The sequence below is a fragment of the Monodelphis domestica genome, chromosome 5, assembly GCF_027887165.1.
Source record: "Monodelphis domestica isolate mMonDom1 chromosome 5, mMonDom1.pri, whole genome shotgun sequence".
NCBI classification, from domain to species: domain Eukaryota; kingdom Metazoa; phylum Chordata; class Mammalia; order Didelphimorphia; family Didelphidae; genus Monodelphis; species Monodelphis domestica.
Genome location: NC_077231.1, coordinates 256,583,386 through 256,607,388, shown reverse-complemented (window position 1 = coordinate 256,607,388; position 24,003 = coordinate 256,583,386). Strand labels below are relative to the sequence as shown.

Genomic DNA, 24,003 nt, shown 5'->3' with positions numbered 1-24,003 from the left:
CTAGAAAAAATTTCCCAGATAGATGGATTTTTATCCTATTAAAAACTTACAGTGAATTTACACCAGCAATGTAGTCGGCTATTTAGCAGGCTGACAGTCAAAAACATGAGTATTACCCAAAACTTGTGTATTTATTGAAATCTGTTGTTTTAGTGAAGTGTGAACTGTATCATTTTTTTTTTAAAATCTTAGCTTTGGGAATAATAATGGTTGGATGTTTTCAGTTCTTACAGCAGCTGTGACACAAGCTTCACTGCAGTCTATACTCCATAAGATTCTTACTGCTGGACCATCTGCTTTCAATATAACTTCTTTGATTTCTCAAGCTGCACAGCTTTCTACACAAGGTATTTAAAGTCTTAAGAACTTTACTTTCCTAGTTGTGTTCTAGATTTCATTGCATATTGTGTGAATAAGTAGTTTAAATTAGGTTTAAGAAGTCCCTGTGATATGTAACATTACTTTCTAGAGTTGCATTTAGATAGCTAGCCTATTTGAGGATTTTTATTAGCTAAAGTCTTTTGCTTTTCATTTTGCTATTCTGTATTCCTTTTTATATATAATATACATAATAAAGCCCATCCTGATTTAAATTTATTGGAAACTTGAATTGTTTTTAGATATGTCACTCAAAATAGAAATTTTCATATGTATTTATAGAGAATACTTTTCTTCTATTGCAGCTCAGCCTTCTAATCAGTCTCCCATGTCTTTAACATCTGATGCCTCATCCCCAAGGTCATATGTATCCCCAAGGATAAGCACGCCTCAAACTAACACAGTTCCTATTAAACCTTTGATAAATACACCTCCTGTATCATCACAGCCAAAGGTATGTTCTTTAAAATGTATGCTTAAGTTGTGGTGATTATTTGTTGGTTAGTACTTTGGAGAAAAATAATATTATTTCTTGGAATCTAATTATGCATTCTTAAATCTCTTGATTGTAGGAGATAACCTCTATAAAATGAAACCCAAATAGAGAGCACCCATCAAGCCAGAGGGAAATAGTGGCATAAAATTCAACATAGAGGTGTTATTTTGGGTAGCTGAGAAATATTTGAAGATCTTTAGAGCATTGCCAGTCTTTTGGGATTCTCACTATGGGATTGAGAAGCAGTAGACATTCTGGCTCTTGAGATATGCCAAATCTCTTTTACATCCAGAACTCCTTTCCTCATAGTATTTTATTGAAGGAGTTTGTAACTTTGAGAGGAGGAACAAAGAAAATAGGCTTCCTAAAGTTCAGAGCTCAAGGAGAGCCGAAAATAGGAGAATGGGCACTGGCTATGCAGGCAGAGGAGTGGGATTATATACTAGGTTTGCCATTTACTAACTGTGCTCTTGAGCAGTCTTTCTGAACCTCATTCTTCTCACCTATAAAATGAAAGGAGTTTGAACCAGTGAATGTGACACTTCCAGCAGAAAAATCAATCTTTCTGGTTCATTGGTCTCCTTTGGTTGTTGAAGAGACTGAGTTACAAAATTTATGTGATTTTTTTTCCTGTGGTCACATAGCTAGGTAGTGGCAAAATCTTGATTAAAATCCAGGTTATTGTTTTTTACCACCATTTATTTCACTGAGAGTTCTAGAAAACTTTGAAATTTCCTCAATGAACTTGCATTCATAAGAAAGGCCTGGTCATGCTCATTCTTGCCTTGGTGACCAAGAAATATCACTATTGATACTTTGTTGGTTCTAATAAGTTATAAAGCCCCAAATCTATATATATCCATTAATTTTTATCATGTAGCTCCAAAATGTAACCCCTTCTCTCATAATTTTTATTACTTTATTACTTTGAAAAACAAGTTATGAGTGATTATAAAACATGAATAACATGTTAGGAGAGTATTATTTAAAACTTTATTTTAAAAGCTTGGTGTTCTAATTAAATTTGGTTCATAACCTTTAACTTTTTTTTAGTTTTATTTTGCCTTTGTACAATTTCTGTCAGTTGAAGTTACATCAAATTCAGAATCTGCCCCTGAATAAACCTGAAATCTAATTGTCTACACTGTTAGGAGTTTGTTGATAGTAAAGAGTATTTTCCACAGAAGAGCAGATTCCTGATCTTGAAGTCAAAAAACTCATTTCTTTTAGACAAAAAACCTTGAGTTGAATGCATCTAACAAGACACAAAGGAGAATTGACTTCATAAAAGATCATCCAGATTTAACTCTTGCAAAGCCTGAGCATTCTGTAATATTTCTTTATTTTACCTTAAACTCAGCAGACAGTTCATTTGTGGAATCATCTTTTTGAATAATCTCAAGTTCCCATAAGCAAATTTCACTAAAACTTTTTAATCTGAAAAAGTGTAATTTTGCTGAGTTTAGGATCTAGAGGTTATAAAAATATGAATAATTACTTGCCTTAGAAGAGAATGGTCGGTTACACCCATGTTTTAGGTTTAAAAGAATTATTTCATAAGATCTTAAGATTTACTGAGAAGATCTCATTTTACAGATGAGGAAACTTAAGATCTAGAGAGATTAAATGTTTGTACCATGTATAGTAAAGGACAGAGTTGAGATTGAGTCGAACTCTTTCAATATACACTAATGCATTGGGAGATATTTAGGATTAGGAATGATTATAAGTGGTCATGTGAGAAATAGCCTCCTTTTTTATTGACAGATGAATTAATCTCTCTGAGTTCTTTACTATCTTCATCTGCAAAATCAATAGTGTAGAATAGATTATCTAAAATTTTAATTTTTCTTAAGAGGACTAGTATTTAGATGATTAAACTTAAACATGTTTCTGTAGTAGATTTTATTTACAATTGAGTCCCATGTGCTTCTTAATATTTTTCAGTACTTATCTTTAAATTATTGGAATCTATGAAAACTGTGATTCTTTAGGTAATGCAGTTTCAGAGACGAACAAGTATCTTGGAAAACATTAATTCGATTCTTTCCTTTTAAAAAGATAAACTGAAGCTCAGGAAAATCGTAATTGGCCAAGATCATACAGCTGTTTAATGGCAGAATCAGGATTATAATTCCATTTCTTCTATTAGTCAATCTACTGTTAAAACACTCCTGTAATATGTTTGAAACTATATAAGCACTACCCAAAATGGAAGGACAATCCATGTGTACATAATTAGGTGTTATATAATGTCTTCTCAAACCATTAACATAAGTCAAAAACTATGTTCATAAGATTTGTATTATACTTATTGTACCCTTCATCATGTTTAATTTAGATCATGGAATGTTTAATAAGAAAGACCAAGTGAGGTATAATGAGAATTATTTTTTTCCATTTCACATAATGGTGATGTTGCAGCCAGTCACATTTCTATCTAAATTGGGCACAAACTGTGCTTAAAGTTAGAAAGACTTAATTATTGGCAGCTCTATTGTACAGTCAGGAAAGGCTGAGTTCAAATATGACATCAGATACTTATTAGCTGTGTGACCCTAGGCAAGGCACTTAAACCATGTTTGCCTTAGTTTCCTCATCTAATAATAGCAGTACTTCCCTCCCAAGGTTGTTGTGAGAATCAAATGAGATAATAATTGTAAAGCATGTAATAGAGTGCCAGCCTGGCTCAGAGTAAACATTATAAATAAGAGTTTACCATTATCAACGTCATCATCAATTTCTTCTTTTGCTGACCTTAGTTTACATTTTTGTGGCCTATAAGTGATAGAACACTCTAAACATGTTTTTGAACTTTAGGTTAGTACTCCAGGTGTTAAGCAAGGACCAGTCTCCCAGTCTGCCTCTCAGCAGCCAGTAACTGCTGACAAGCAACAAGGTCATGAACCAGCATCTCCTAGGAGTCTTCAACGGTCAAGGTATATTTAACATTGTGTCTTTATCTTTTGTTTTATTCTTATTTAAGATGACCTTGTTTTATTCATCACACACACACACACACACACACACACACACACACACACACACACATATAGTTTGCTGAATCTTGCTTGGAAGACTATTCAATTTCTAAAATATAAAATAATAAAATTTTGTGCGATCAACTAGAAATGTATGTTTTTGAATTAAAAGGCTGGTAGATATACACAGAACATTGGATAGTATCATTAGCATCTTTATTATGGGATCTTGCTATTACCTTTTTGAGAAACCAAGCAAGTTGAAATTCCATACCTCAGCTAGGCAGAAGCCAACAGTTCAGATCCCCCAGTAGCTTTGATAGTTTGGACAAGCATTTCCTCTCAGAACTCCTACATCTGAATGAATGCCATACCTTTCACAATATATTTGTTGAGATGCTACATATTTCATTAATAATATTTTTTTTCAGAACTTCTTTGAAATTTCTTTCCAAGGCTATCACACATCTTTTTTTAAGTGTCATTTTACACTTCAGTGACACCAAAAGGCTAATACTAACTGTTCATTAGTGTAATACCAGAAAAATTAGTTTTTACATAATAGAGTAAAACTTACATCAGGATATATGAAAATCATCTCATAAATGTTGCCAGGAATTGAGGATTTTGTTCTTTTCCTTTAAAAATCAATTCATTTCTTTCCTTTTTAAATCTACTTCCCCTTCCCTTCTTACCAAAAAAATAAGTATTTTCTCTGCAATTTATTATTAGATGTCTAACAAATATATTGGTCATACTTAAAAATATTTTTAATTAATTAAATGTCATGACAGTATAGGTTATTTATATTTTTGTAGTACCTTAGCTTATAAAGCACCCTTTTGGCAAAAACCCTGTGAAGGAAAGTAGCTATATTTATCATTTACATTTCATAATTGAGAAAACTGAAGTTCCAAAGGTTTTTTGACTTGTCTGTGGTCACTTGGCTAGAAAGTGGTAGAACCAGGACTTGTACCAAGTCTTGAAAATGTAAGGGTTAAAAATTAATGGTTTGACTAAAATATATGAAGATTATAAATAATAGTGATGGTTGCCAAAAAATTACCTTTAATAGCTTTTATTTACAAAAGAGGTAGAAAGAGTGAACGCAGAGAAATACAAAAGGGTAGAGAAGACATTAGCCTATATCTAACCAAATAATTGCTCTGATGCTGGAATCAACCAGGGCTTGTTGACCTTCAACCGGAATTAAACTCTCCAGAAGACAGGAAGGGAAAGCCAGCTATCCACTTACCTAAGTTCCCTCCAAGAAGCATGTCAAGATGATGACTCAAACTGAAGGTGACTCTTGGCTGATTTTCTTCCTTGAGCAGACCTTCCTTGAAATGACTACCTTGGAGTTGACTTCCCTAGCCCCAGAAATTCAGGAATTTTTATAGTGACTTCTTGTCCCTTCCCCTTTTCACAAGGACCAATCATAGCTTCCAAATTGCTCAGCACTGCCCAGAGACCAGTGTTTGTGGGAACCTCTTGTCACCTTCTGGAGAGGTGAATACTCATCAAAAGAGTTCACAGATTCCTGGCTGACTGAGTTGAAAGGGTGTGAATTCTCTTAAGTGGTTTGCAAGCTCCTCCACCTATTCAAGCTTTTGTTAATTCAATCAAAAGGTGTGTTAACTCAAAATATACAAAGGGAATAAAGGACTCCCTTTCACAAGTATAAACCTAGAATAGACAAAGGGAACAAAGAATTCCCTTTTCACAGTATACTATTGATTATAGAAATTATGTGGGTCTATTGCTGTCATTTATAAGACAGCTAGCATTTATTTAGTACTTACTATATATGACCGGCACAGTGTTAAGCCCTCAGAATACAAAAGAAAATCTTTAAACAAGCAGGCAACTATGTATAAATATGTTAATCATTGAGAAATTCGTTTAGCTAGGTAAACATTGCCCTCAAGGGTTTGTCTTTACAGAGAGCTGACCTAGGGCATCTGGCTGGCAACTGTTTTGGTGAAGGTGCTTATGAAGGGTTGGGCTGGAAGATAGAGGGTACATCCTAGAGCAAGGTGGAAGGGAATCTGAAAACTGGAATGTCTTCAGAAGTGCTGCCATCTAGAGCTCAAATCTACCCTCATTTGATCCTTTTTTAAACCCTTGGTTAAAACAAACAAAAAACCAGTTAAATGATTCAAACATGAGCAGTCCATACCATTGAAAGGTGGTATAGAGAAAGCATTCTGGCATTTTAAATTTTCGATTAATCAGCACTTTTATACTTCATCAGTATAATGATCCATTGATATTCAAAGCAATAACTTAAGATCCTGAGTAATTATGTGTATTATATATAAACTTAAATGCTAAATTTCAACTACTGATATCTATTATCCATATCTATGTCTATATTTTTATATATATATAATCACCATAGCATTTATTTTTGCTCCGTGATTGGTCATGGTCACAGCTATTCTTAAGATTTCATAGTGATTCTTCTAGTCTTAAGAGATATGGGAACCTATTATTCACAGAGAAAAAAGTTTCTTATTTGCGCCTCCAAGTTGGTGATAATATGCCAATAAACACTGTAGGCTTTATTCATTTTATATGTTTTATTTGGAATTCCATCTTTATGTCTAATTAAAATATCTATTGTTTTACAACCAATACTATTTGGAAACATCTCCCTCACTACTTCAGACACACAAATCTTTCATTATTAATTCAAAACAATGCTCTAAAAAAGTAGACTCAACTGAATTTGAATTTTTTTTAATGATTAAAACAATAGAAATTTTAGTTGACTAATTCTTCAGATTACTTAGTGTCTTCAGTAAATTTTTGTCAACTTGGATCTTTGCCCCTTTACCCTAAGTTGGATTTTTTTTGCAAGATGGCATATTCTTTTGCTTTTTATATTGAAGATGGTACTAGGAATGGATTCATTTAAGAGGTAGCTAGGTGCTGCAGTGGATAGTGCTGGGCCTGGAGTCAGAAAGACTTACTCTTTCTGAGTTCAGATCTCCCCTCAGAAACTTATTAGTAGCTGTGTGACCCTGGGCAAGTCACTTAACCCTCTTTGCTTAAGTATCTCATCTGTAAAAGGAGCTAGAGAAGGGAATGGCAATTCCAGTATCTTTGCCAATAAAATCCCAAATGAGGTCACAAAGAATTGGTCATGACTGAAACAAGAAGAAGAAAATAATTCTAGTTGCAATGCCATAGAAAGTCTGAATTTATATTTGTATGTAAATGTTCTATTGAAGGAATTAGATATTCATTCAAATTGAGATTTGGCTAAAGCACTCTTTTTAAAGTGGAGTGAAGGGAATACAGATTTAAAATAGAGTACGATGGGCGGCATCCTCATTTTTGTCTTAAATATTTTCTATGTAAATTATGTTTTTCTTGAGCTTAATATATATGGTGTTTTATGGTGACATTTGATGATTATTTCAGAATGCCTTACTCTTTAGAAACAAACTGAAATATTCTTTCTATCTTACAGTAGTCAGAGAAGTCCATCTCCTGGTCCAAATCATACTTCTAGTAGTAATGCATCTAATGCAACAGTTGTACCACAGAATTCATCTACCCGACCTACATGTTCATTAACACCTACCCTAGCAGCACACTTCAATGAAAATCTTATAAAACATGTTCAAGGTTGGCCTGCAGATCATGCAGAGAAACAGGTATGTGCATGTTCTGAATGTCTGAATATTTAGATCCTTGGGGTGAATACCTAAAAAATAGTAAGTTCAGTTCTACAGTACTGTTATAAAAATAAAGCTCTTTATAGAAACAAATTTTGAAGTATTGCTTGATGGCTTGATTATTTCTAACTATATTTAATATAATCAAAATCCATAAAAGAAAATCATGTAAGACCTGACCTTCACTGAAACAGGTTTCTAAATTCATTATATAGATGGGGTAGGGTGAGGGGTGGAATATCTATGTGGTCATTTTAAAGGAGGCATTGTATTATCCTGGAAATAGCACTAAACAGAGAGTCAGACAATCTGGGTTCTACTTGCTTAAAATCTAGTAGTAGAGTTGTGACACATACATATAACTTAATATACAGGTACATAAGAACAGTGATGGCCAAGTACTTGACTTCAAAGTGGAGGAAGTCATTCCTGATGTGAGGGTTTTGGGAAAGAGTTCATAAAAATGATGGTATCTGAATTGTGCTACAAAGAATGATGGAGCAGGTGGAGAAGTAGTATATAAATGTAAAAATTATTGCAGAGTTGGAATATGTAGGATTTGTTAATAATCATTTCATAGACAATTTATTTCATCTGTATTAAAATGTATTCCAAGGACAGCTTGGAAGGAGAAAAGAATCCTCAAAAGAGGTCAAAGGAAATGTATGTATAATCAGAAGGATTTATGAGGTTGTTGATTGTATCTATATGAACGTCTTTACAAATAGCTGGTAAAGTTATTACTTTTCTCCTCCCCTTACCTCAACCTCGCTGAGTTACTCTTTAGTTGCTTATTAATGAGAATATGGCTTTCAAAATGAAGGCCTGTATCTTGGTTCTTAATAGTTATTTGAAATTTGGATATTCAACAACCTCAAAAGACAGCCATTGACTCTCTGGTACCCTGTCATTCATTTATATTTCCTTGTGTTATAATCTTTCTTTCTTAAAATCCCATCTGGTATGCTTTTGGAGGTGGGGGGAATAGATAGAATTTGTAAAATGAAGCTCATTCTTTCATGTACAGATGATTAACATAGATATTTCTTAGTAAACTTTTGCTCTCTCTTTTGATAATCCTTTTTATTACTTTATAGTCCCATGTTACAGATTGCTGATAATTGAGAAACCCCATAAATACTTTTGAGTAAGAGAACATTTGTTTTCCTAATAGTAAAAATAATTTTTATGTACACTTAGGCATCAAGGTTGCGTGAAGAAGCTCATAACATGGGAAGTGTTCATATGTCAGAAATTTGTACTGAATTAAAAAACTTAAGATCTTTAGTCCGAGTATGTGAAATTCAAGCAACTTTGCGTGAGCAAAGGTAAGATTTTGCATAGTGTTTGTCTTTTTTAAAAAAAAATCCTATGCCTTGTTTCTAATAAGTTGATGGCCATAAATTATAAATTATTGAAATTTTAAATTCTAATTTCTATTGACATAATTTTATCATGTTCCAGTAATTAAATAACATTCTAACTGTCATAACTAAACTTAGGTTTATACAGTTTTTTCAGTTATACAATGGTGTATATTACTTGAGACATAATTTTGATATGGTGTCATTTAGTGACAGCAGAGGTCATGAGTGTGTGCTTCCGTTGACATTAGGCTGACTCAAAACGTTTGTCATTGATCACCTGAAATCAGATTGAGCTGATTTCTCCACCATTTGTTAGTTGTCTCAGTTGAGTTCTGAATTTCCTGCAATACACATGTTTCATTGCTCTCTTGTTATGTTTTTAATTCTGTGGTTTTTAAGAATGGATATTACTCCAAGGAAACATGCAAAAATTATAGCTCTTAAGAGAGCACACTTCAATGACTGTTAGATTTTGCAGCTGCTATTGATGTGGGGATGTCAAGCATTTAAATGATCAAGCCCACAATGAAACAGGATCAGTTACATCAAAGCACAAAGGAAAATACCATCAAAAACATAAGGCAATGCCAACAACTGACAAACTGTTGCGGAAAAAGAGTCTAATTCTCAGAAAACAAGCAAAGGTCTTCAGAGGAACCTGATAACTCTACAGTGCAACATAGGCTTCTTGAAGCTGGAAGAGTAGTGAGAAGATGCTGTTTTTTAAATTAAATTCACCTGCTACTCATTGCAGTAAAGGGGGGAAAAACTCTTTGTTATAGTCAAGACAATATAAAGACTAGAGAACTGAAGGTTGAGTAAAAGATCGGAAATTTTTGTTGATGAAATGCAGATTTTCATTCAAGCCTAAACAGAACTCTTGTCAGAAGACATCCAGATGAGCCTATAAGATCAGGGCATCTTCATCAGACTGTAAAATATTGATTCCCCCCCCACCCCAACCCATCCCAACAAGTTTTGGGGATTTTTTTCCTTTTTGGTTCTCCTGGAAATCTTGTTACCATTGAGAATAAGAAAGTCTGGTAGATATATTCATAAATTAAGAAGCAGAATTATAATAATAACTTCCAAATGGAAATGGAATATTGCAACATGGCCTTACATCATGCCAAGAGATGGAGATAAAGATGCTTCAGTGGCCTGAGAACTTGCCTGGTTTAAACCCCAATGAAAACTTATGGGCTATATGTAATCAAGGCTAGACTTGGAAAAATGGACTATTCATCAAAGGTATGCTTAATATCCAATGTGATAAGTGTCATTTCATGATGAAGAATTAAGGAATATGTGTCAATCTTTTGAATCTGATGCCCAATCATGTAAATGATTGTGGCAAATTAGGACACATTACGTTTTTACATTTAAAGATGGGAAAAGTTGTAAGGTATATTGTATAAGTCAATAAATTTAATTACTTTGGTCATGCTAATTTGTACATGTTTATCTTATGCCACTAAGAATATTGCCTCCTTTATTTTTATGTAATTCAACTCAAAATCAACATTATATGAAATATGTTGTCTGTCTTGTACAGCAACTTTATGAATTTCCTTGAGATATGCAGACTCTTACTAGAGAACACAGATAATGCCAATTTCAGACTTTCTGCTTATTTTAGGGATGAAGAGAGCCCATGTAACATATTGCTCCATTTTGTACCTGTGTATTTGACCGCAACTACTTTTTTAGATATTTGTTTCAGGTTGGAGTAGAAAATTTCATAGGGTTTTTTCAAATGTAAGATCCACTGATTCTATAATTAAGGCCACTATTCACACTCCTTTTGATTAAAACCATGTGGAAATTTTAGCATATTGCAATTTAGTAAAATATATTCTGACCCTCTTTAAGTTACCAAAGAATTTTAGGTAAATGTTGCATAATAAAACTTTGTTGACTTTCTAAAAAATGCTTCCAGTAAAACAAAAGCAGGCTTGATGTTTTTTTTTTCTTTGATGTAAAGATTCCGGATGCATTCCATTTTATCATGGAACACTGAAAAACAATACAATATTACAGAAACTTATGTGCTATTTGTGGTATACTGAGGAAAGAATGATATTTCACCCTAAGCACTGAAGTATCTGGGAGATATGTAAAATTAGTCCTAATTTGCATTTAAATGGTGTTCATTTTTATTAGACAAATACAGAGATAATATGCCAGCTATTAAATTTAACCTCAGTTAACTAGAAATCTTTCATTGAAGTTGTTGTGCTGTTTTCCTTGAACTAATTTATCTTAAAATCATTTCATTTGATTCAGCAGGTTTTTTCTTTTTTGAGCTTTTAGTATTTATTGCATTGTTTCAGGGCATTTTAGCTGATTTACAAAGGTGTTTTACGTGACAGACAACCACCCACTCCTGAACACACACACACAACACACACACAACACACACACACACACACACACACACACACCCCTTTAACAAGCTTTGTGGAGAAAAGTGTTCATGTATGAAATAACAGCATTATCCACTAAATAAATGACAAAATGAATATTTATAGATGATAAAAGAAGGGAGAGGTGGTCAATGTGGGCAAAGTTTCCAAAGTAGTGAGGAGTTAGTTACAGTACTGTTGGATCATAGGAACATTTAGCTGTATATACTTAATCAAGGCAGCATCTTCTTGGACAGTACTGTGACTTTTCCTCTTCTGCCTCTCCATAGCATTGACTGAGCTGCTTCTAGTAGCCAAGGGCACAAGAATGTATGGTAATCTCCCTCCTCTCACCTTTACCCCCACCCCATCTCAGGACTTGCTATTGGTTTCTCAACTTTTATTTTTTCCTCAACACTGTGTACTTACATTCCCAGGAAAATGTATGTGATAACACAGGCACCTCCTAGTACTAGATTCTGGTGAACCCTGTAGTTTTCCTTGGTGGGAAAGCAAGCCCAGAAGGATGGGGCAGAAAAGGGAGGGTTTTTCTTTGCTGATTTTTAAATTTTTGTTGAATATATTACCTCTTCAGTTTTGAATTATTTCCCTCCCTATTCCCTACCCATTGAACAAAAGAAAAGGCTTTTGCTATGTGTTTTTTTCTGTCTTCTTTGGAAAGAGTCTCCCACAATTTAAACCCACTATTCCTATCAACCTCACCTTTTCCTCCATTGTGTGGCCTTTGGATTGTAGGTAAGGAAGAGCTAATGCTATGTGAATAAGAAAGTAAAGGCAATGTTAGGTCATTAAAAGGCATTAATGAATTCTGAAATTCCCTTGAGCATAAATTCTTGCCTTTGGATTGCAACCAAAATAGAAAAAAGGAAAAAAAGAAAACCTTTGTCCCCTAGGGCAGGGGTTCCTAGTCTTTTTTGTGTCAGTAATAGTTAGCAGTCTGATGAAGCTTATTGATACTTCTCTTAATGATTTAAAGAGAAAAAAATGAATGTTCCCTTTCGACTCAAACTTTCTACTAAAAAGGAATAAATAACCTTTTGTGAAGAAATTCAAAGCCAATCAATTCAAGTTTTTCAAGGACAGATTTGACCGGAGATTTTTTGGGCCTTTACTACCCCAAACTGCTTCCTAAGGTTGTCTTGGGCTCTCTCTGCCAAACAATGTAATTAAATTTCTGAAAGAAGGACCCTATTATAAAAGAATTATTTTATTCATATTGACTATGTTGTATTTAAGGTAGTCAAGGAGGCTAATGATTTTTAGATTCAATAAGAAGGGTTAGAGGGAAAAGGAAAAGACAGTTAACCCATTCCTTGTGGGTTAAGTAGAATTGTATTGTTGCCTTCCAAGTATACCCAATATATATTGTATTTTCTATGGTATTTCAATATAATTCGTTTAAGAAAAAAGTTTGATAATCATGGTACTAACTTTTGACTTCAACACTGTGAAATAGTATATGGAGCATCTATCAAACTGTCTATACTTTAAAAGGCTCAGGCAATTCATTTACATAATTATACTTAATAGGTTGATTGGTTATCAGATACTCTCTGATTGTGGTGTATGAGGTTGTATATTCACTAAGAAGTTTTATTTGTAATTCAAAGATGAATAAATAAAATGTCATATCTGGTAAATAAGTTTAATCTTTTATTTTATTTTTCAGGATACTATTTTTGAGACAACAAATTAAAGAACTTGAAAAGCTAAAGAATCAGAATTCCTTCATGGTGTGAAGATGTGAATAATTGCACATGGTTTTGAGTACAGGAACTGGTTGCCCAATCTTAACAATTTTGAGCTGCATTTGAGTAGACTTTGGACCGTTAAGCTGGGCAATGGAAAATGACAAGGGGATGGGGACATGAAAGTCAATTCAGGGGAAGCTACAAGATTGATTTGTAAAACCCCTGAAATGTAGATTTCTTGTAGATGTATTCTTCACGTTGTAAATATGTTTTGTAGAGTGAAGCCATGGGAAGCCATGTGTATCAGAGCTTAGACATCCAAAACTAATCAATGCTGAGGTGGCTAAATACCTAGCCTTTTACATGTAAACCTGTCTGCAAAATTAGCTTTTTTTTTTTTTTTTTAAATTTGGGGGTTAATTTATCATTCAGAAATCTTGCATTTCCGAAAATACAGTGCAGGCGCCAGGCGATCTGTGTCTAAGGCTGCAACAATTTGGAACAGTTTGGGCAGTGTACAAAAATATCATGAAACAACTGTTTCCACACTTGCACCCAATCAAGAGCAGTGCTTCTCCATTTCTGTTTTTGCAGAGAAATGTTTTTCATTTTCAGTGTTCCATTTCCCCTCTGAAATCCTAGATCTGATTTTATCCATTTTTTAATGCTTCTAATTTTCTCTTTTCTTAAGGCACTGTTGCTATGGCACTTTTTCTATAATCTTTTCATTCCTGTGTACAGTAGCTTAAAATTGCAGTGATTGAGCATAACCCACTTGTTTGTATAAATTATTGAAATGTATTTCCATTTGCACCCTGTAAGAATGGACTTAATAGTACTGCTGGGCATGTGTGCTGAAAGTACATTGATTGCTCAAATATAAGGAAATAGCCCAATGAACATGGTTGTGGGAGGGGAAAGAGGAAAAAAAACCTAGTCAGATGTGAATTGTATCTGTTGTAATAAACATGTTAAAACAAAAACAAAAAAATGGTTACTTTTCATTTCCTTCGGTCAGTGCATATTAGAATTTGACTACTTGGGGATTCTTCATCAGGACTATTCTTGTTGAACATTTATACTTAATTAAAATAATTCCTCAAGAGAAGTTTTCTTTTAGCTTGTAAACAAGAAATTCTGTATAAAATATTTAATGAAATATGACATTCAACAAGAATGATCAGAACATCCCCAAGGGTGTCATATGTTAAACCCTGGTTTACCTGTCTTGCTATTATGACATTTCATTTGGAAGGATGTTTGTGTTGTAGCTAACTGTTCAAGTCTGGTGCTGACTGCTGTTCTTAGCCATCACAAAACGCTAAATTTGTGTAATTGGAGCATCCCACTGTTATCTGGAAATGGTGGAAAGCTCAGCTTTGTATATTGTTTCCTAAAGTATATTAAAAATAAAAAAAGAAACTATTGCTACTACAAAATCAACTTGGCTTTTTTTTCTTTGCTAAAATAACCTCATTAGTCTTCACATGGCATTAGCATGACACTGCCAGATATGTCTAAATCTCAATAGTTTTTGTATGCAGTAAAATCTTTTATTTCAAAATCTCAACTTGAAATACTTTTCTCCATAGAGAGATTTCTTCTGTTGGGGCATACACTCATGTGCTTTCACAACTGCCAGCACCAAGGGCTTATTTTAATATGTTAGACACTAATGTAATATTTTTACATTATGAGATACTGACTGAGAGTACCAGAATCACTTGTTTCTGATACATTAAGCTGTTTCTTTATCAAGTGTCTCTGACGGTTTAAAGGTTCAGTCTTTTCATTTTAATTAAATTTTTAAATGTAAGCTCCATTGGGTAATCAAAAATGCAACAAAATCCTAGTTGTAATATAAATTTAAAATTTGTATTGAATCTTTAGAAAACTGTTTGCTATTTGAGTACAAAGTAGTTTTTATGGGTCCGTTCTCTTCCCCCTCCATCTCTCCCCTCCTCCCCCCCATTATTCTGATTGTAACAAAAAAATAAATGTTACAAGAAATGTTCATACTTTTGAGACTGGTACTATATACACTAGACTTGGAAATAGTTCATTCAAATGTAATTTTTAAGAGTTATATTAATCTAGACCTGTTACTCCTTACTATTTCAGCACTGTGCCTTTCCTAAAAAGAAGTAGGTAATTTATTTTGTGATGTAGTTCACAAATGTTCATTGAAGTGGATGATTTCTCTTGTGATTTAAGCTAAATTTGAATATGGCTTTTGAATGTGAAACATTTATTGACCTATGCCACTTTGTAACCTCCCCTTTAAAATGTGTGTGTGTATATGTATATACATATACACATATTTACATATATATTTATGTTCATGCCTCTAAATGAAGTGATAACCACAACACCTATAAAAAAGCTAACCTACAGTTGAATAAATGGTATACTTTTTAAGATTAATAACAAAAATTAAAATGTCTAAGTTGGAATATTTTTCCAATTTACTTATTAGTTCCATAAAATTTATATGTAGTCTTAACTACGGCTCTAAATCTTTGTTAAAGACATGGTGTCCAGTGGCATTTTTTTTTTTAGCAACCTGGAAATATCTGAGTGCTATTAAAATAGTCACAGTAACCCATTTTGGTTTTTAGCTCATCTGTCAGCATCTGTAGTATCACCATCATTTTATTTCTCCTATGTGGATGTCTTGGATTTACACACCAGTGCCATTAGTGTGTCTCATTTTGATGGGCACCATTATTGACAGTTCAAAAAGAAAATTACCAAGTGGCCCTTGGGAACTTTTTTTTTTTTAAATTTAAAGGAACTTAATACAGATTTAAACACTGAAAATAGAGTTTTAGGTGATATTGGAACCAAGTTGAATTTTGTGGAGATTTTCTGTTTTCACTCTTTAAAGACCTTTCTGTGGAAGATTTCTTGAGAAATTTCCTCATCCTTTTTCTTTTAAGCAATGGAACATTTTGTTTTCTACATTATTCCAGTTTTTTTTTTTTAAGTTAAAATCTTATAGACTGTTCCAGATCAATCTTTAGTAATAAATTCTGGAGTACCTAGTTTTTACAACTGCCCAAGAACTGAAAACTATATCAAGCTATAACTAGAGATTTTAAAAAAGTTTTTCTGGGAGGGTTAGGGGGTAGGGTTGGCAAGGAAAAGAAATAGGATGATTTTTTTTTCTTGGATTTTTAATCCAAGCGATGGAATATTTGTGCCCCAGAAAATTTGTTACTAGTGAAATTCAGCTGTTTTCCATATTCTTCCACTAAAACTTAAAACTTCCTGCCTTGAGAAGGAAGTAATGATTGTAAAGAGTTAAATAAAATAAAAAAAGAAATCAGTTCTTGTTCTACTGATAAGCCTAACCCTAGTGTTGAAGGAATTATTTTCTAAGGGGAAGAAGTAATTCACTCTGCATACCACAACAATTGTAGTTAGGACCTAAAATTATTGTTTTTAGATGTGGGGTTTGAAAATGCTGATTTATTTTCAATTACCTGTAAATATGGCTATATTCTTGTATCTGTAATGGAGTGTATAAAATTACACTAAAAAGTAATAAATATGTTTTGACTATGTTGTGCGATTATTTCAGTACATTTTGACAATGAATTAGTATTAAAACATATTTTTCATTAGTATTTGTCACTTACCATAGGTAATAGCTTGATGTCCATTATGTATGGTAGTATGCACCAAAATGCTAAAATAATTTACTAGTTTAGCTATAGTTTTAATAAAATGTTTGCTCACAACTCTGGGTTTCTTTAGTACTGAAAGTTTCTTTTATATGCCTATTTTATATGTTCTATTAGGACTTCACTTTGATTTACAAATAATTACAGTTCCTTATATCCCTGTATACCTAAAGCCTGGTAATTTTTTGAAGCAACTCAATTTTTCTGTTTTTTATTTAAACTAGAAATAGTAGGAGATCAAGGAAAGAGCTATCATCAATCTATGCAAAATGAAATAAACAGATTAATCTGGTTCTCCTATTCATAGACCCTAGGGTAAATGCATAATTCTTCATAGTTAAGATACTTTTGCCTTTAACATTAATTCTGGGACTGAGTCAATCAATTCAAAATGGCGTAGATTTGGGTCATATATCATCAGAATATCCTCATTAATTCTTATCAGTCATTGACCTGCTCTGTGGTACTGGGCAGACTGGATAGTCTTGAAGTATCTCCTGATTGATATTGTTATCAAATTACATTTGCCATATCTTTGCCTGTCACATGTACCCAGCCTTCACCTAGTACCCTCTCTATCTTAAGGTAGTACTATAGCTGTATTCATATTCTCATCTATTCTTGTAGCCAAAAAGAGTTGGGTAGACTACAAAATGTTAGGCGACTAGTCCAGTTAAGACCTGGTAGGCATTGGCTATGATCCAAATTTTGCTTGCTATAATGAGATCCAAAAAGCACATGGTTTAGAAATTTTGTAGTTTAGTAGCGTGTAAATCTAGAAGAAACAGTCCCATCAAGGTAATGGACTAGCATTGTGCTGCAAGCCCATATCAAAATTCCTGTTTAATTAAAATAGGCTAATCCTAATATTTCTGGAAAATAAGTGGCAATGGATTAATAATTGATACTTGCTGCAGCCTTTTGGACTTTGTAACTGGGGGTGGGGGATGAGTAAGGGAGAGAAAAGAACCTAGAGATTATTCCTTTTCCTGCCAAAAGACTAGCCTTCTATCCACATTTGCTCACAGAGAAATCCCCTACTATTCCAGGAGAAAAGGAGAGGACTGATGGAAAACGCCACTCCTTTTCCCCAACCAGAGCTAAAAACAAGACTAGAGCAAGAGCCAAGAGGCTGCTATTCTTGACTGGAAGAGACGAGAACAAGGTCAAGAAAAGACCTCAGAAAGCTTGGATGTTGAAGCTACACCCAGTACTGCCATTCAAGTTAGGTCAAAAGCTCATCTTGGTTCCTTCTGGGCCTTATACAAACCTATTCCTTAACCAGCTCCCTCAAAGGTGGGGAAGAGATCTTTTACCTCTTGTATTACAGGTTAGTCTGTTTTTTGAATGGAAGGAATCCTACCTCATTGATAGTCTCCTCATTCCATGTATCCCTTTGGGGACTGTGGCTTTGAATTAAGAGGATCCTGGCTTATTCAGTCAAAATACCGTCCCCTTAATCCATGCACAAATGAGAGCCTCTTCTGTGCTGGTTGGAGACAGGTGTCTGACACTTCTTGTTGCCAACTGTCCCATTCCAACATCTAGAAGGCATCAGTTCAATTTGAGCTGAATATGCCTGTTCATTCACTTGGCTGCTGCTGAGTTGATGATACTAGACGTCATGCCCACCACATCAAGCCTAAGCAAGCAAACATCTCATATGCTAGCACTCAAGTGATAACATCATTCCTATTTTCTGATGCCATCCTTTGTTCTAGATCTTCTTCAACCCGTTTTACCCTCTATCTTGAACATTTTTCAGTCACTTCAGTAGGTTCTTTCCAACTTTTGTCTGTCATGAAAGATGATCCCTCATCTCCCTATGCTTAAAAAAACCCAAAACTTTTCATAGCTAAACTTTCAAAAATGGATGGTCTGCAACCATACTATTAAATTCTCAAAATCTAATTTCCATTTGTGCCATTCCATAGACATTGTTGTAGGACCACCAATGACGATTCGGCATCCAACATTATAAACTTTCTCAGGGTGACCATTTTCTTCCATTCCTTTCTTTGCTATGTGAACCCCTTAAGTTTGAATTCTTTTACCTTTGCTCTTCTGGAGTTCATCTATTCTCCACATAGTCTTGAGTTTCTGAAATTCCTAAAATTTGACATGTAGTGCTGGACTTTTCACCATCCAGTCCATTTCTGCCAAGGGAGGTGAGGATCAACAGTACCTTAAATATGATAAATTTATCTGCTATTTCCAACTGGCAGTCGGAGGATTTCTGAATAAATATTTCCAATTCACTTCAAGCCTACACCATCCAAGGAGCTCTGGCAATCACTGGACTGGCAAAGCCCAAGGTTCTCCTCCCCCTATTCACCAAAGCCTAATTTTGGCCTTTTGGCTATAGGACATTATCCCATTCCCCAACTCTTTTGTTCCATTCTCAAATAATGAAGTGAGCTCCAGCAGATTGCCCCCTTAATCATCCTGTCTCTTTGTCTCTGTATCCATCTCTTTCTGCCTCTCTCATCCCTGCCTATCCACTGGTTCCTTCCCTGTTGCATTCAAAAGAATGAATGAAGGGAAAGCATTTGTTTAGCTTTTTTTTTTGCCTTTTTTAAAATTTGAACCCATTGCTTTGTTGATAATATTTGCATTAGAGTGTTCATTTAGAGTCTCTCCTCTGTCATGTCCCCTCAACCGCTGTATTCAGGCAGTTGCTTTTCCTCGGTGTTTCCACTCCCATAGTTTATCCTTTGCTTATGAATAGTGTGTTTTTCTCCTAGATCCCTGCAAATTGTTCAGGGACATTACACCGCCATTAATGGAGAAGTCCATTATGTTCGATTATACCACAGTGTATTAGTCTCTGTGTACAATGTTCTCCTGGTTCTGCTCCTCTCGCTCTGCATCACTTCCTGGAGGTTGTTCCAGTCTCCATGGAACTCCTCCACTTTGTTATTCCTTTTAGCACAATAATATTCCATCACCAAAATATACCACAATTTGCTCAGCCATTCCCCAATTGATGGGCATCCCCTCGTTTTCCAGTTTTTGGCCACCACAAAGAGCGCAGCTATGAATATTTTTGTACAAGTCTTTTTGTCCATTATCTCTTTGGGGTACAGACCCAGCAGTGCTATGGCTGGGTCAAAGGGTAGATATTCTTTTGTCGCCCTTTGGGCAGAGTTCCAAATTGCCCTCCAGAATGGTTGGATCAGTTCACAACTCCACCAGCAATGAATTAATGTCCCTACTTTGCCACATCCCCTCCAGCATTCATTACTTTCCTTTGCTGTTATGTTAGCCAATCTGCTAGGTGTGAGGTGATACCTCAGAGTTGTTTTGATTTGCATCTCTCTGATTATAAGAGATTTAGAATACTTTTTCATGTGCTTGTTAATAGTTTTGATTTCTTTATCTGAGAACTGCCTATCCATGTCCCTTGCCCATTTATCAATTGGAGAATGGCTTGATTTTTTGTACAATTGATTTAGCTCTTTATAAATATGAGTAATTAAACCTTTGTCAGAGGTTTCTATGAAGATTTTTTCCCAATTTGTTGTTTCCCTTCTGATTTTAGTTACATTGGTTTTGTTTGTACAAAAGCTTTTTAGTTTGATGTAGTCAAAATTATTTATTTTACATTTTGAGATTCTTTCTATGTCTTGCTTGGTTTTAAAGCCTTTCCCCTCCCAAAGGTCTAACATGTATACCATTCTGTGTTTACCCAATTTACTTATGATTTCCTTCCTTATGTTTAAGTCACTCACCCATTTTGAATTTATCTTGGTGAAGGTGTGAGGTGTTGATCTATTCCTAGTCTTTCCCACACTGTCTTCCAATTTTCCCAGCAGTTTTTATCGAATAGTGGATTTTTGTCCCAAAAGCTGGGATCTTTGGGTTTATCGTATACTGTCTTGCTGAGGTCGCTTTCCCCCAGTCTATTCCACTGATCTTCCTTTCTGTTTCTTAGCCAGTACCAAATTGTTTTGATGACTGCTGCTTTGTAATATAGTTTAAGGTCAGGGATTGCAAGGCCCCCATCATATGTGTTTTTTTTTCATTATTTCCCTGGATATCCTTGATCTTTTGTTCTTCCAAATGAACTTTGTTATGGTTTTTTCTAAATCAGTGAAGAAGTATTTTGGTAGTTCAATGGGTATGGCACTAAATAGATAAATAAGTTTGGGTAGGATGGTCATTTTTATTATATTGGCTCGTCCTATCCATTAGCAGTTAATGTTTTTCCATTTGCTCAAGTCTAGTTTTAGTTGTGTGGCGAGTGTTTTGTAGTTGTGTTCATATAGTTCCTGTGTTTGTCTTGGGAGGTAGATTCCTAGGTATTTTATTTTGTCTAAGGTGATTTTGAATGGGATTTCTCTTATTAGTTCTTGCTGCTGAGCTGTTTTGGAGATATATAGAAAAGCTGATGATTTATGTGGGTTTATTTTGTATCCTGCAACTTTGTTAAAGTTGTTGATTATTTCAATTAGCTTTTTGGTTGAATCTCTAGGATTCTTTAAGTAGACCATCATGTCATCTGCAAAGAGTGATAACTTGGTCTCCTCCTTGCCTATTTTGATGCCTTCAATTTCTTTTTCTTCTCTAATTGCTACTGCTAGTGTTTCTAGTACAATGTCAAATAGTAGAGGTGATAATGGGCATCCTTGTTTCACTCCTGATCTTATTGGGAATGCATCTAGTTTATCCCCATTGCAGATGATATTAGCTGATGGTTTTAGATATATACTGTTTATTATTTTTAGGAATGACCCTTCTATTCCTATGCTTTCTAGTGTTTTTAATAGGAATGGGTGTTGTATTTTATCAAATGCTTTTTCTGCATCTATTGAGATAATCATGTGGTTCTTGTTGGTTTGCTTGTTGATGTGGTCAATTATGTGGATGGTTTTCCTAATGTTGAACCAGCCCTGCATCCCTGGAATAAATCCTACTTGATCATGGTGAATGATCCTTCTGATCACTTGCTGGAGTCTTTTTGCTAGTATCCTATTTAAGATTTTTGCATCTATATTCATTAGGGAGATTGGTCTATAGTTTTCTTTCTCTGTTTTTGACCTGCCTGGTTTTGGAATCAGTACCATGTTTGTGTCGTAAAAGGAGTTTGGTAGAACTCCCTCTTTGCTTATTATGTCAAATAGTTTGTATAGTATTGGGATTAACTGTTCTCTGAATGTTTGATAAAATTCACTGGTGAATCCATCAGGCCCTGGGGATTTTTTCTTAGGAAGTTCTTTGATGGCTTGTTGGATTTCATTTTCTGATATGGGATTATTTAAGAATTCTATTTCCTCTTCTGTTAGTCTAGGCAGTTTGTATTTTTGTATATATTCATCCATATCTCCTAAATTGGTGTGTTTATTGCCATATAATTGGGCAAAGTAATTTCTAATGATTGCCTTAATTTCCTCTTCATCGGAGGTGCTGTCCCCCTTTTCATCTTTAATGCTGTTAATTTGCTTTTCTTCCTTCCTTTTTTTAATTAGATTGACCAGTACTTTGTCTATTTTGTTTGTTTTTTCAAAGTACCAGCTTCTTGTCTTATTTATTAAATCAATAGTTCTATCACTTTCGATTTTATTAATTTCTCCCTTAATTTTTAGGATCTCTAGTTTGGCTTTCTGCTGGGGGTTTTTAATTTGATAGCTTTCGAGTTTTTTTATTTGCATTTCCAATTGATTGATCTCTGCTCTCCCTAGTTTGTTAATATAAGCATTCAGGGATATGAATTTACCTCTGATTACCTCTTTGGCTGCATCCCAAAAGGTTTGAAAGGATGTCTCGCCATTGTCATTTTCCTCGATGAAATTATTAATTGTTTCTATGATTTCTTCTTTAAATGGTTTTGGAGTATCATATTGTTTAATTTCCAATTGGTTTTAGATTTGGTTTTCCATGTGCCATTACTAATCATTATTTTTATTGCCTTGTGATCTGAGAAGGCTGCATTCATTATTTCTGCTTTTCTGCATTTGTGTGCTATGTTTCTGTGACCTAATGCATGGTCAATTTTTGTGAATGTGCCATGTGGTGCTGAGAAGAAGGTGTATTCCTTTTTATCCCTATTTATTTTTCTCCATATGTCTATTAATTCTAATTTTTCTAAGATTTCATTCACTTCTTTTACCTCTTTCTTATTTATTTTTTGATTTGATTTATCTAAATTTGATAATGGTTGGTTTACGTCTCCCACTAATATGGTTTTACTATCTATTTCTTCCTTCAATTCTCCTAGTTCCTCCATTAGAAATTTGGGTGCTATATTATTTGGTGCATACATGTTGATTAATGATATTTCCTCATTGTCTAAAGTCCCTTTTAACAAAATATAATTACCTTCCCTATCCCTTTTGATCAGGTCTATTTTTGCTTTGGCTTTATCAGATATCATGATTACCACTCCTGCCTTCTTTCTGTCAGTTGAGGCCCAGAAGGTCTTACTCCATCCTTTAATTCTGACCTTGTGGGTGTCAACCCGCCTCATGTGTGTTTCTTGAAGACAACATATGGTAGGGTTTTGGATTCTAATCCATTCTGCTATTCGTCTACGTTTTATGGGTGAGTTCATCCCATTCACGTTCAAAGTTATGATTGTCATTTGTGGACTCCCTGGCATTTTGATAGCCTTCCCTAATTCTAACCTTTTCTTCTTTGGCTCTACCTTTTAGTCCAGTGATTTACTTTGAATCAGTCCCCCTTGTCCCCTCCCTTGATGTTTCCCTTTTTAGTCCCTCCCTTTTTCTTCCCTCCCCCTCCCCCCTCTCTTACCCTCCCTTTTTGTTTTCCCTCTCCCCCTCCCCCCCTTGGTTTTCCCTTCTCCCTACCCTTGTTGGGTAAGATAGAATTCAAGATCCCAATGGATCTGGATGTTTTTCCCTCTCAGAGTTGATTTCCCTGAGATTAAGGTTTAAGTAAAAAACCCTCTCTTCCTCTCCTTCTTATAGGAGTTTTCTTCCCCTCCCCTTCCCATGTGAATCTTTGTGTGAGAACCATTTATAGAAGAGAGTTTGAGTAAAAGAAGAAGAAAACATTTTCCCCTTTCCTTAATATTTACCTTTTCAGGTATTCCTTGCTCTTTGATTTTCGGTATCAAACCTTCCACAGAGCTGTGGTCTTTTCTTTGCAAAAAGTTGGAAGTCTTCTATTTTGTTGAATGCCTATACTTTCCCTTGGAAGTATATAGTCAGTTTTGCTGGGTAGCTGATTCTTGGTTGAAGACCCAGCTCTCTTGCCTTTCTGAAGATCATGTTCCATGCCTTACGATCATTCAGAGTAGAACTTGCAAGGTCTTGTGTGACCTTGATTGGCAT

At 34.6% G+C, this 24,003-nt stretch overlaps 1 protein-coding gene across 2 annotated transcripts in view; it reads left to right on the top strand.

Annotated features, from left to right (window-relative positions):
* Nucleotides 1–14,464, top strand: part of WAC (WW domain containing adaptor with coiled-coil) — a 107,115-nt gene extending 92,651 nt beyond the window's left edge. For both annotated transcript variants that reach the window (XM_056800063.1, XM_056800064.1), the window contains exons 9-14: nucleotides 225–347; nucleotides 684–832; nucleotides 3,695–3,813; nucleotides 7,334–7,520; nucleotides 8,742–8,869; nucleotides 13,004–14,464. In XM_056800063.1, coding sequence (XP_056656041.1) covers nucleotides 225–347; nucleotides 684–832; nucleotides 3,695–3,813; nucleotides 7,334–7,520; nucleotides 8,742–8,869; nucleotides 13,004–13,073 — 776 coding nt within the window. In that variant the 3' untranslated portion in view covers nucleotides 13,074–14,464. The remainder of the gene's footprint in view (nucleotides 1–224; nucleotides 348–683; nucleotides 833–3,694; nucleotides 3,814–7,333; nucleotides 7,521–8,741; nucleotides 8,870–13,003) is intronic.
* Nucleotides 14,465–24,003: the final 9,539 nt, after the last annotated feature.